The sequence below is a fragment of the Cetorhinus maximus genome, chromosome 30 (assembly GCF_964194155.1).
Source record: "Cetorhinus maximus chromosome 30, sCetMax3.hap1.1, whole genome shotgun sequence".
Classification (NCBI taxonomy): Eukaryota; Metazoa; Chordata; class Chondrichthyes; order Lamniformes; family Cetorhinidae; genus Cetorhinus; species Cetorhinus maximus.
In genome coordinates, this window is record NC_135908.1 from 4,643,400 (window position 1) to 4,657,005 (window position 13,606).

The 13,606-nt window shown below is 46.6% G+C and overlaps 1 protein-coding gene across 4 annotated transcripts; it reads right to left on the minus strand.

Annotated features, from left to right (window-relative positions):
• Positions 1–462: 462 nt before the first annotated feature.
• Positions 463–13,232, minus strand: stoml1 (stomatin (EPB72)-like 1). 4 transcript variants are annotated; one of them, XM_078532297.1, is made up of 7 exons: positions 13,093–13,232; positions 8,760–8,866; positions 7,493–7,642; positions 5,067–5,270; positions 4,350–4,584; positions 3,082–3,276; positions 463–1,708 (listed from the first exon to the last, which is right to left on the minus strand). In XM_078532297.1, the coding sequence occupies exons 1-7, from the start codon at positions 13,190–13,192 to the stop codon at positions 1,512–1,514; spliced, it is 1,188 nt and encodes a 395-aa protein (XP_078388423.1). In that variant the 5' UTR covers positions 13,193–13,232; the 3' UTR covers positions 463–1,511. The 4 variants fall into 4 exon arrangements, with proteins under 4 accessions (XP_078388423.1, XP_078388421.1, XP_078388424.1 ...); XM_078532295.1 differs by having other exon boundaries at positions 13,087–13,232; XM_078532298.1 differs by lacking the exon at positions 7,493–7,642 and having other exon boundaries at positions 13,087–13,232.
• Positions 13,233–13,606: the final 374 nt, after the last annotated feature.

The following is a 13,606-nucleotide window of genomic DNA, read 5'->3' on the forward strand; positions in this document are numbered from 1 at the left end:
GATCAGCTGTCCTGCATTTACAAGGCTGTAACCAGCTTCTTCAGCCAGGGATCAGAATCATGGGTCCACATCACAGTGGATCTCGGATGACACCGTGTATATACCATCAGCAGCATTTACCTATGGATTAAAAGCTCTGTTAAAAGGAGTGGGGGGGAGGGGGTGGAGAATTTCAACCTAACAGTGTGGAGCATCCTGGGCAGTGTAATCTTCGTAACAACAGAGAAACATAGCTAGTACGTAGCTGGAGTGTGGCACAAGGTAGTATTTGTCTGCACACGTCAGCTGCAAATTGACCAAAAATGTATGTATAAAAGCTCCACGTTATACAAAATCAGTCAGTTTTAAATCTGCCACTCACCATTTCAGGAGAGATAAAGCAAAGAGAGAACAAAAGATACCAGGCCCTTTAGGTCAGATAACTATCTGTCTCTCAATGACCCTAGCTTTTCTACAAAGGAATTGTTTTAAAAATTCACACAATTGTCAAGTTTCTTTAGATCTCAATCAATGCAACATCGCCTTCGAAGATCCAATTGAATTCCAGGTTAAAGCATACTCCTTGTTCTGTTGAAGGGTCATTCGGACTCGAAACGTTAACTGTGCTCCTGTCCGCAGATGCTGCCAGACCTGCTGAGTTTTTCCAGGTATTTTTGTTTTTGTTTTGTAAAGCATACTCCTTGTTTTCCTAAGTGTGCTGGAGGCCAAGATGGCCCTGTGGGAGAAGCAAGAGATTTACATCCAGATAACTGGAGGGAGGTGGTGGTCAGGCTGCAGAATGCGATTCAGAGGGAAGTAACATTAATCTGTAAAACTCAACAGATATAAACACAGTCTCAGCACTCTCCTGGTGCTTTAATTGTGAGTAACCGGAGGGCGTCCACACGAACCAGAAATACAAAGAGGATATTTCGCAGCACCATCAACTGTGACTCATTCCCACTTCTACTCCAAGTGGGTTCTGGTATTAAATGTCTCACTACCAGCCATTTGTTAATTAAGGCAGAATCATTTTAAGTTTCTTTTCCCTACTTTACAAAGTGAGCACGGTCAACACACCTGTTAAGACCTGGAACTACAGGAGGTGGCCAATCGGCATGCCATGTTAATGCCGACTCTTTGAAGAGCTAAGCAAATTAGTCCCACTCCGCTACAAACCTCCTCTTCAAGTGCAGATCCAATTCCTTTGAAAGTTATTATTGAATCTGCCTCCAACTCCCTCTTTAGGCAGCACATAACCAGTGTAAAAACACACGGGAGATACAGAGGAGAAAATAGCAAAGCTAACCGGAGCCTAGTACCTGAGAGTTGAACAGTATAGCGTAGCAATGTAATCTAGTATCACAAGTTTATTTTTTTTCCCTCGGAATGCATTATTAATCCATAAAAACTATAAACAATATGTTACTACAGCACTTTCGAGAAAATAACAAAAAAAAATAAATAAGATACAAGGCGTGAAACTCAGAAGTCTGTGCCTGAGGCAGGCATTGGATCACGTTTCTCCTGCATCATCGATTCAGCTTCTTGATGAGATCCTCCAGCTTCATTGCAAGTTTCAAATCGCCCTGTACGCGTATCCGTCCACTCATGTAGGCAGAGAAGGGTTTCAGGTCCCCCAAGAACAAAGCCTGCATAGTGTCCTCTGTCACTTCCAAAGCGACATCAGGGTCTCCTTCAGGCATCCCATAGCCTGCCATGCCAGAATCTGAAAGTTAGCGAGAGGTAGTTATAGACAGCCAATAACTAATCTCAACATCTTAACTAATCTCAACATCTTACATTGTAAGTATTTTTTTTGCTTTTTTTTTTAAATTGAAGAATATTGGCACAGGGCAATGAAGTCTTTACAACATTAAACGCCCTCTGGTCACATATAAAGGCTGAGCCCCAACCTCGAGAGGACATCTTACTCAACCTGTAACTGATCTTCAAGCATATTGTTGCATTTTTTTGAAATTTGTTTACTAAAATCAAATATCTTACAAAAGTATACTTCTAACTTCATGCAACTGTCTGTATTTTTATTTAATTGGCTTTCGGGATGTGACTAATGTAGCAAAGACCCCGCTTATTGCTGAAACCCTAGCTGAACTCAGGTGGTGGTGGCATTAATTGTGGGTCTTCTTGACGTGCTATGATCCTTACAGTTACATCTTAAAAATCAACACAAAATTCTAAAGAGACATGCCGACGAAGCTTTTCATCTTGCAATCAGGACAGATGCAAGAATGCCAAATTTCAAAGGGAGCAACATTTAATACTGCATGAGAAAAGGGTGCTGATTGGTTGGCAAGTCAACTCTGATTGGTCCAGGCTTTGCCACGGAGAATGCAGCAGGGAACTATTGCCCCCATGCTTTTGTTTAATTCAAAAAAGGCGCAATGCCTGAACGTGTTCCTCTTGCTGGCAGAGGACAGTTTCCTGAATATGAAAATATTTGTAGCTTCTAGCAAGTGTAAGTGAGCCACATTGTGAGCCTCACTGATAATCTAAAATTGGTTGTTAGTGTAATTCTTAGCACACTCGGGGTTATTCAGCGCGTGCTGTCCAACTGTAGAATCACATCTGACATTACACATTACGTTGAGTTTTGCAAGCTGGTTGAGTACTCTGCCTATTGTGAACAGCCGAAGGGACTTGCTGTTTGATACAATCCGCATAAGTCCTCATGGGTGCAAGACAAAAGCTTCAAGTGTGTCTCTTTTTTCAGAAATACTCAAATTCTGTACTATCAAGTGACAAAATATAATTTCAATTTGCATTAAATATAAGGCCAGGGTTCCTGGACTTTATATGCAGGTATCCTGTAGTCAGAAAGCTGCAGTCTGACAGCTACAGCACGGGAGTGAGGGAATGCACTTCAGCATTCAGTCTGTTAAACTGATAATGAGTCACTTAACAAGTGATAGAGCAGTACTGTTACTGGTGTGTTCCAACTAGTGAGTCTAATTACACTCTTCAAAATAGTGTAATGAAAATGCAATCTCATTTTTTTCAATAAAAAGCAATATCGCCATTAGAGTATTACCTCTGTACAAAGCTGCATTACACAATGCAAATGAAGAAACGTTGGCTTACCTCTGCTGAGGTCCAGATAATATAAATTCTGAGTTCCATCCTTTTGGTTAACAGTGAAAAGATAACAGGCTCCAATGTGTTTCACAAGATCCTCACTAAGGAATGCCTTCACTTTAGAAAGTATCCAGTCTGGATTGACAACGTCGCTCTCAAATTCTTCAGTTCCAGACTCTTCAAGTGAGGTGTGAACACTGTCTATAAGGAACTCAAACAGCAGTTCAGAGAGATTGCTCATCTGGTTAAGGGAGAATATAATTTACAAATATCCCATTTTCCACCTTCCCTAAGTGAGCTCATCCAAAACTCTGCTGCCCAATACCTAACTTGCAAGTCCTGTTCACCTATCTCACCCCTGTGCTTACTGATCTACATTGGCTTTTAGGCCAATTTAAAATTCTCATCCTTGTGTTCAATTCCTTGTCCCCCTCTATCTCTGCTGCCTCCAATTCTGACCTTTTGTGCATCCTCAATTTTGGAACCTCGCTTTCAGCCGCTTAAGCTCCAAGCCCTCCCATCCACCTTCTCCTCCTTCAAGTCATTCCTTAAAACCAGCCTCTGACCATGCTTCTGGTCACCTACCCCAATATCTCTATGTGGCGAGTTGTCACATTGTGTCTGTTAACACTCCTGTGAATGCTTGCTACACTGAAGGTGCTGTGTAAATACAAATTGTTGGGTGTTGAGAGTAGCTTGGACTGTACAGACCTAGTCTGAGGTAGCTGATCTCTCAGTCAAGGGGGCAGAAGAGGCAATATAACTGGCCTCAACAGTTAGAAAAGGCAAACTAGGTCGAGGTTCGTATGCTTGTTTAATACACAAGGCTGGCTTTGGTCCCACATCCCAGCAAGATTGCCAACTTTGGCTGGACATTGTCTTCGCGGGTTCGACTGCCCTTGTCTAGATTACAACTCTTGTGTTATGTGGCCTACAAGCCTTGGTAACCCAGTCTTATTTGTGCTTGCATTTAGTGTTCTCTGGCTTGTCCTGTTTGCGTTCAGTAGCCCTAGCGGTTTGGAAAGGACTGCACTTTGTGCTTTTGACTCACTGGTGGATAAGTAATAACACAGAACACCAAATCTGCTAGCACGGGCAAGCTGAAATTCAAGCCAATTAATCGGAACGCAGGTTCAAACTCTATACCCAGCAAGTGAAGTGTTTAGACTCTGCTTCATGACACCTCTGGAGAGGGGGGGGGTGTTGGGGGGAGCAGTGGGAGCTGAATTTACCATATACTTTCATTCAGTCTGTTAAAAAGAACTTTGGCTCACCACCACTCTCACTAGATTGTGAAGTAGGCTGTTCCAATTGCGGAGGGCTTCTGCTTTGCTGAATGTGTGCAGCTAACTTCCGTAAAGGGGCAGGAAGCTTGTTTAGTCGAGTGCTGGGTGGAGTAGCTACAGGTTCTTGGGGAATCTTTTGTGGTTGCTTTATCACCCTGTGCAGAATCAGGTCTATCCGCTGCACTTCCAGACCCCAGTGTCTGGTCTTCTTGTTAACCTCAATCTGCATGGGAAAATGAGTCAAAACAAAATGAACTTATAGCATTCAAGACTTGTGGTCGAGGTTCAGATTTTTAAAGTAAACGCACATCCATATTAAATTGCCCCTCCTGCGCTCCCTACCTTCTCCTGTAGGTGCTACCTCGTTTAAAGCACAATTCCATGGACACCCTGTGTTAGCTGATGACTCACCCAGTTCTTTACATGAAAGCTGGCATTCCCCCCTCTCTGTAATCTCCTCCAGCCCTACAACCCGCCAAGATCGCTACATTCCTCCAATTCAGACATCTTGGACATCCCCGATTTACATTGCTCCACCACTGACAACTGTGCTGTTCGTTTACCGAGGCCACAATTTTACAGTGAAATTCTAACAGCAGTAGAGGCTTTGATACCACAAGCTGAAAGGCAGTTGGACACAACCCTTGCGGCCCTGGTATCAGTGATTGATACAACAGCCAAAACAAAAGGAGACACCATACTCACCGCTAACTGTTCTCCTGTTTTATTCTTGTCCGCCTGGATTTTTGCCAGCGTTCTCTTAAGCAGGAAATGAATCATCTCGTTCTGGGCAGTGAATACTGTGGTGCTGTCGAGATCCTCCACTATTGCCACAGATAGGACTGGATTCCAGATATGGTAGTAGACTTCTGCACCAATAATGATCACAGCTCCATCTTTACATGTTGCCTGTGTGAAAGAGATTGAAAGTTTACCCTTCCTTCTGCGTGATGTACCAAGAGATTAGATAATGTTTTTTTTCTCTGCTATGTTCCAAAATGGCACACTAAACTTCCTGTGTCACACTTGATAGAGAAGTATCAAGGAATTCACTGTCTGCAGCGGTTCAATGGATCTTTGGATGAATTCAGCCACAGATTAAATAGAATGGGTGCATGCTCTCTGGAATTTAAGAGAATGAGCGGTGATCACATTGAAACTTATAAAATTCTTAGAGGGTTTTGACTGGGTAGATGCCGAAAAGCTGTTTCCCCCTGGCTGAAAAGTCTAGAACTAAGGAGCCACAGTCTCAGGGTAAGAGATCAGCCATTTTGGACTGAGATGAGGAGAAACTCTTCAGAGGCTTGTGAACCTTTGGGATTCTCCACCCCAGAGGGCCGTGGATGCTCAATCACCAAGTGCATTCACGGCTGAGGTTGGTCAGTTTTTGGACTCTACGGCAATGAAGGGTTTTTATCGGGATTGGACAGGGAAGTGAAGTTGAGATTTAAGATATGCGTTTAATGGATGGTGAGCAGACTCGAGGGGCTCTATGCCCTCCTTCTGCTACTGTTTCTTTTGTTATTATGCTCACTTCACAGCAATTAATTAGACTGTGGAGCCTTTAAGGGGCACACACCCACAGTCTGACATGCTGTGTTTTAAGGGCTACATTGTGCCTTTTCTTATGAAACAATGTATTCTGTGGCGATATTCCAAAATATAAGCAAAAACTTTTGAGATCCAATTATCACACTTCAGGTGTCACAATTTGCCTCATATGCAAAATTCCAGGCCACACATGTCAAGACGCCAGTCATTTCCTTGCGGTGTCTTTAGACTTTGGGCAGGAAACTGCAAGGATTTACAAGCAGTTGCCAATCTAAAAAGAATCTGTAATTGAGCTCAGGAAGCTTTTTACCCGCATTTAATCTCAAACTGACCTCAGGCTACGCCTACTTAAAGAAACTCAACTTTGCAGCCTTAAAAGGGATAGGTAGATCAAACGTCAAAAAGCGGCATTGGCAACACGATTGGTAAAATGGTGTAATGCTCCACTCCTGGTAAAATAGGACGTCCGCGGACTTACCATGAGCAATGCCATGGGAGATATGCTAGTTATTCCAGATTCCCGTGGAACCGTGCTCCCACATGAGTGAGGCAATGCTGACAGAAGAGCAGTGAAAACTGGAGGGAGGGGGGACGGTTAAAGAAAGAAAAAGTGAACTACTCTCAGAGCTCTGACTGCTGTTTAGAAGTCTCTGTACACTGGGCCACAACAACTGAAATCTGACTGTCGTTCAGGTGTGTAACACACACCAGCTATTTGTTTGTGTGTGATCTGAACTGGACACACATTTCCCATGTAACTAACTGCACATGATGCCTCCAGAAAACCAACAATGTGTCTATTTTAAGCTCTATCTGCAGAAGGCCCTGATGCTTGCTTCTTAATTGCCACAGGTACCGGGCATCCTCCAGTATCACGTACAGGTGGGTCACTAATCATTTTGGGCATAGTGACATTGGACAAATCGCTACACTTAGCTACAGGTAGACTTACGGCACCAAGATCCCCAAATTTGTACAGACAGTCCAGGAAAATGCTGGTTTCTGATAAAGATCTGAGCAATAACAAATTTCACACTCAAGCCGAAACAGTGACCTTACTTGACAGTGACAAGCATCCTATTCTTGCGTAAGGTTTACCATTCTCATGGTCTGTTCACCTGGAAGACCACCAGCAGTCAAACCTGGGGCCTACTGACGGGCAGATCTCAGCAAAAACCGGAAAAGAACATCAGGCAGCAAGATCCTTGCATCAAAGTCACCACACAACAGGATCATGAGAGCACAGCAAGAGCCAATGAGCTAATCCACAGCACCAAAAAAAAAACAGAAAATAAAAATGAGAACTTTTCCACACACGTGAACAGGGAAACAAATCAAGATACTGGAAACAAGGCCAGTGGGCTAAATACCACATTTTGAGGAATGTTATAAGCTCCTCATGCTGCAGTTCCTTGTTTTATTGCAAATGGAGGCCTTGGGTATCATTTGAAATCTCGTCTCGCCTTCATCGGTGGTCTCGGCCCCCCCAGCAGATGCAACATTTGGCACTTGGTTTGCTAAGCAGTAATTTAACGGCTCAGATTTACCTTCCAGAAATCAGGGCCGAAAAGGTCACGTACCTCAAACGGTGCGATAGTGAAAGTTTTAGATCGGAGGTCAACTTTCTGCCAGTGGTCAATAAAAGGCAACAAGAGGATCATTCCGGGGCCTTTGCTGCCAATGATCCTCCCTAAGCGGAACACGACAAATCGCTCGTACTTCGGCACTGACTGCAGTTGTAAACAGAAACAGCGAGTAAGACGCTATTAGTAACTTGCAGTCCCCAACATCCCACACCACAAAGCATCTAGAACTCAATGGCTCAGTCGGAGCTGTTCCTAAGTCATAACTGGGGTGAACAATTTGTATTTACCATGGGAAAATGGGGAAGAACCCCAGGATGTAAATCTCAAACACCAGTACAAGCCCCTGGAGTATCATGCGATCAAAGCAGAATTTAATGTATTAACAAGAAAAAGAAACGCCAAAAACTAGTGTTTCTGGTCATGAAACGTAGCCACCAGAGTCCTGGCATTATTCAAATTGCTGAAAATGTGGTGGCTGGGTTATTGGAGGACAGGAAAGCTGTCTTCAGGGCAGGCGGGGTGGGGGGGTAGCGCAGAAGCAGCGAATACTGGAAGATTGACCCACCCTTGTACCAAACTTCATTTCCCTCAGTGGTCTTCCACTCGCCCATTGTTTTGATTCAAGCCTCATTCCAGGGCTTGAACACACAAATGTAGGCCGACCTCTTAGTGCAGCACCGAGTGTTGCACTGCTATTCAAGTAAAACATTAAGCCAAGGTGCTTCTTTCCTAACTCAATAGTTGCGATAGGTTAAAGATCCCATAGAGCAGGGAATTCCCTGGTGGCTTAGCTAATATTCCTCCCTCAAGATTTCCTGGTCTTTAGTTTCATTCTTGTTTGTGGGATCTTACTATGTGCAGTATTACTGCTTCCATTACAGCGTGTTCAAGCTTGTACGTGGAGAGATATAAGGTGCTATATAAAGGCACTTTCAGTGATATAATTTTACAATTTTATTTCAAGAGAACATTTTTCTGCTGTAATCAGAATTCCAGTACCACAGACAAAGCTGATGGTATTTAGCGTCATCACAGACTTGCCAGAAGGTGACACCTAGGAGCGGGCACTCTGGCTGAATATTTTCCAATCCTAGGCCACAAGTGTCCCAACTTAGATCAGATAATTCAGCGCTGACTGGTAACCGAGAGCCTCCTACTCTCTTAATTCTGCTGCAGAAGGGGCCACTATGGGCACTATGGGCCGGGGTGGGGGTGGAGGTGGAGAGAGTGCAAATCAGATTTGGTGTTTTGGATTGTGTACCTTTAGAACAAACCATCCTGTGATTGGAAAAGTGAGTATCACCAACAGAGAAGTAAGGACGGTCAGAATCCAACTGCATATCAACTCCGGACAACCCTGGGTACTATCTGAAAGAGGAATGGTACCTTATTTAAAAGAGAGAGCAGATTTAGATTGAACAATCAAGGTAATATAAACAGTGGAAGGTTCTTTCTGATGCAAAATTTTTTAAACACACATAGATTGTGATCTGTTGAATTGAAACCAGAAACATCATTTGAAAAACTTGACTGTAATGTTAGGGTGCTTATTCTGATTACTGGAATTGTCCTGCTCATTGACATAGGAACAGGAGTAGGCCTTTCAGTCCCTTCTCATTCAATTAGATCATGGCTGATCTATACTTCAACGCCATTTTCCTGCCTTTTGTTCCATATCCCTTGACACCATGCCTAACAAAAATATAACATTTGGTTTAAGAAAAGGGGTTTTAAAATATTGTTAATAATCAAGGACTATTTAACATTTGATTATTATTGCTTCCATATAATCATACATTTTGATAATAAATTACTTAGTTCAACTTAGCCTGAGCTACATTTGCTGGTGGAAGGCTGTTTTAAGAATCACAGAATCTTTACAGCACAGGAGGTGGCTATTCGGCCCGAGTCTGCACTAGCACTCCGAAAGAGCATTCTACCTAGTTCCACTCCCCTCCCTTATCCCCGTAACCATGTACATTATTTTCAGATAGCAATCCAATTGAGGCTGTTAAGGAAAAAGTTGAACTGTATGTGGGATGAGCCATATATTTTTTCTGTTGCCTAACCCAGCAATAGAACAGTAAATTGTTTGTCCTGGACCAACACCATCCTAGACGTTATGTCAGCTGCGGCTCGGTTGTTAGCACCCTTGCCTGTGGGGGGTTCAAGTCTCACTCCAGAGCTTGAGCACAAAAGTGAAGGCTGACACTCCAGTACAGTACTGAGGAAGCTGTCATTTTGGGTGAGGTGTTAAACCAAGGTCTCATCTCCTTTCAGGCGGACGTAAAAGATCCCATAGCATTATTTTGAAGAGTTGCGGAGTTCTCCCCAGTGTCCTCGCCAATACTTATCCCTCAATCAACATCACAAAACAGATTATCTGGTGATTATCGCATCGCTACTTGTGGAAGCTTGCTGTGCGCCAAATGACTTCCTACATTACAGCACTGACTACACATCAAAAGTACTTCATTGGCTGTAAAGTGCTTTGGGAAATTTGATGGTCATGAAAGGCATTATTAAATGTAAGTCTTTCTTTTTTTAATTTTATGTATTATGTCAGGTTTCAACTCATACGAGGCATGGATTTGTCTATGAAAGCTGATTCCTGCATTAAGCACAAGGAAGATTATTGGAATGGAGCCAAAAGTGTCATCAGTTACATTTATTCCCAGAGCTAAATGCCACAGAAATTGAATTGTGGAATAAAACTACAAATGTAGTCATCTGGGCATCCTCTCTGCTTTTATGGCAGAAGTGTTAACATAAATGTTATTAATACACTTACACTAAAGAAATTTCAGACAAAGCTGTAAATATTTATTGTAAACTCTTCACCCAAAGAGCGATAGGAGTGTAGAACTTGCTGTTACAAGGAACGGTCAAGACAAATGGCATGGACGCATCGATAAACACGAAGGGAAGATGAATAGAAGGTTACATTGATGGGATTAGAAGAAGAGGGGTAGGAAAAGATTGGTATGGAGCATAAACACTGGCATAGGGGGTCAAAAGGCCTATTTCTGTGCTGTAAGTTCTACCCATGAGGCTTGCAATGCATTTTGGAATTGCTATCCTCAGGTGTCTTCATAGAATGATACAGCAAAGAAGAGGGGGCCATTCAGCCCATCACAAATGTGCTAGCTCTTTAAAGAGCTATCGAGTCTTCTGCACTGGAGAGATCCACTTGACAACTTTCTTTTTCACCACTGAACGATCCTCTTCTTGCAATGAGCAAACCAACTTTCCCCAAGTCACAATACAGGCAGGTATATAATCTGAGGAAATTTTTTAGAAGATGACAGCTGTGGCTGAAAGCAAAAAAACATCACATGCCTAGGTGTGTGATGTGTCTCAGGTGTAGAAGTCAAGTGATACCCATCAGTAATGGTAACAACTCACTTCAATTTCATAAGCATAGCCTAATTTTGGCATCTTCCAGTGTTAGATACAAACAACCTCTGTAAATGATACAAAAGTAGGTTTGATCCTTTCTCCAACCCATTCCTAATCTGAGCAAAAGCTGTAGGATAGGGCAACGATGAGAAATATTAGATGGGGATGTCATGTCCCTGATACAGAGTACTCGTTAGCAATAGGAGCAGATTGCACATATTCCAGACAGATGGCAAAGTAATACATTCAAGGGGAATGAGAAATCAACTTCGGGGGAAAAAAATTTAAGTGCTCATTTTACCTCACTCGTTAAAGCACCAACTCTTGCTGGGTCACAGTTTGCATTTTTAATTTTATAAAAATAGACAATATATTGAAAAACTATTTTAAAAATGTACAAATGTTTTTAAACTGTCTTAATGTTATGAAATCCCAAAAAGATTGATTTTTAATTATTTATAATAAAATCTCATGACAAACAATGCATCATCATTTCATTATTAAATGAGGAATATTCTAGTTATTACTCTAGTACTGCTCCCATTGTTCAGTGGTTACCTGAACCACAAACCCCTCCCCATCCCCCTGGACCTTGACTCTCCCCTCCTCCCTTGATCCTGGACACCCTCTGATCCCAACCTCCCAGACCTCAACTCTCCCATTTTCCCGACTCAGGTCCCAGATCCTATCCAAGAGCACCACCCCCACCATCACCAGACCTCAACTCTCCTCGTTCCCCCTTGACTCCAGACTCCCAAATACAATCTCCAAACACTGCCCTCCCCAACCCCACCTCTACCCTAACCCCCAGATTCCAACCCCCACCCCCAGATCTCCCTAAACCACCCACCTCCCAAAAACCCCACTGACCCTCTCAGATCCTGTCCCCCCTACTCCAGATCCGTCCGCAAACTGGATGCCCCCAATGATTCCCCACTCTGGATCTCCCCGCCTCCCCCAATCCCCCACCCCAATCACACCTCCCCCACCACCGCCGGCCACCCCACCTCAGCCCCCTCCCCCACTCCTCTCTCCCCCCATCCCCCAACTCTCCCCCTCCTCTTCCCCCCACTCCCCCCCCTCCTCTTTCCCCCACCCTCCACTCTCTCACACTTTCCCCCCACACCCCTCCCCCCCACTCCACTCTCTCCCCCCTCCCCCCACACTCCCCTCCCCTGCACCTCCCCCCACTCCCCTCCCCTCCCCCCCACTCCACTCTCTCCCCCCTCCTCCCCCTACCCTCCTCCCCTGCACCTTCCCCCCACTCCCCCTCCCCTCTCCCCACTCCCTCCCCCTCCTCTCCCTACCCCCCCCACCCACACTCCCCCTACCCCCCCACCCACACTCCCCCTACCCCCCCACCCACACTCCCCCTACCCACCCCCCCACACTCCCCCTACCCCCCCCACCCACACTCCCCCTACCCACCCCCCCCACTCCCTCCACCCCCCCTACCCCCCCCCACTCCCCCTACCCACCCCCCACACTCCCCCTACCCCCCCCACTCCCCCTACCCACCCCCCACACTCCCCCTACCCACCCCCCACACTCCCCCTAACCCCACCCCCCACACTCCCCCTACCCACCCCCCACACTCCCCCTAACCCCACCCCCCACACTCCCCCTAACCCCACCCCCCACACTCCCCCTAACCCCACCCCCCACACTCCCCCTAACCCCACCCCCCACACTCCCCCTAACCACCCCCCACACTCCCCCTAACCACCCCCCACACTCCCCCTAACCACCCCCCACACTCCCCCTAACCACCCCCCACACTCCCCCTAACCCCACCCCCCACACTCCCCCTACCCACCCCCCACACTCCCCCTACCCACCCCCCACACTCCCCCTAACCCCACCCCCCACACTCCCCCTAACCCCACCCCCCACACTCCCCCTAACCCCACCCCCCACACTCCCCCTTCCCCCCCCCCACACTCCCCCTTCCCCCCCCCCCACACTCCCCCTTCCCCCCCCCCCCCACACTCCCCCTTCCCCCCCCCCCACACTCCCCCTTCCCCCCCCCCCACACTCCCCCTTCCCCCCCCCCCACACTCCCCCTTCCCCCCCCCCCACACTCCCCCTTCCCCCCCCACACTCCCCCTTCCCCCCCCACACTCCCCCTAACCCCACCCCCCACACTCCCCCTAACCCCACCCCCCACACTCCCCTCCCTTCCCACCCACCTTTACCGGTTCGGAGGTCTTTCCGGGCGGAACCCAAGTTGTTCTCCTTCCCCTGGTGCCCGGCCCGAAGGTTTTCCTCGTTACTGGGGACTGACTGGTAGCTCATCCTCAGCGGCCCCTCCGGTCCGGTTCCCTCACTCGGCGCCCGGGCCCCTCCGGCCCGGTTCCCTCACTCGGCGCCCGGGCCCCTCCGGCCCGGTCCCCTCACTCGGCGCCCGGGCCCCTCCGGCCCGGTTCCTTCACTCGGCGCCCGGGCCGCACATTGTGACCCACTCCGCCGCTGTCACCATAGAGCTGCCGACAAGGAGCAAAGCGCGCCAAGAGCGGCGGGGGGTTGGGGGGGCAGAGTCAGTCCGACAGCGCCCCCTAGAATCTTGGAGGACTCTTCCAATCCTCCCACTCACACTCATCCAGCGTAGGAGGCCACTCGACCCATTGCGCATGGGCTATCCAATTCGTCCCACTTCCCCATTTGCCTCAATGCTTGGATTTGGAGACAGCCAATTCAAATCAGCCAGCA

What these genes read in the sequence shown, in the direction of transcription:
- stoml1 (XM_078532295.1), bottom strand. Translation starts at nt 13,192, where the DNA reads ATGAGCTACCAGTCAGTCCCCAGTAACGAGGAAAACCTTCGGGCCGGG. An exon ending in CAGGATGGTTTGTTCTAAAG is followed by an intron (nt 7,643 to 8,759) that starts GTACACAATCCA and finishes TTACAACTGCAG; the next exon opens with TCAGTGCCGAAGTACGAGCG. An exon ending in ACAATCTAGTGAGAGTGGTG is followed by an intron (nt 3,277 to 4,349) that starts GTGAGCCAAAGT and finishes AGTTCCTTATAG; the next exon opens with ACAGTGTTCACACCTCACTT.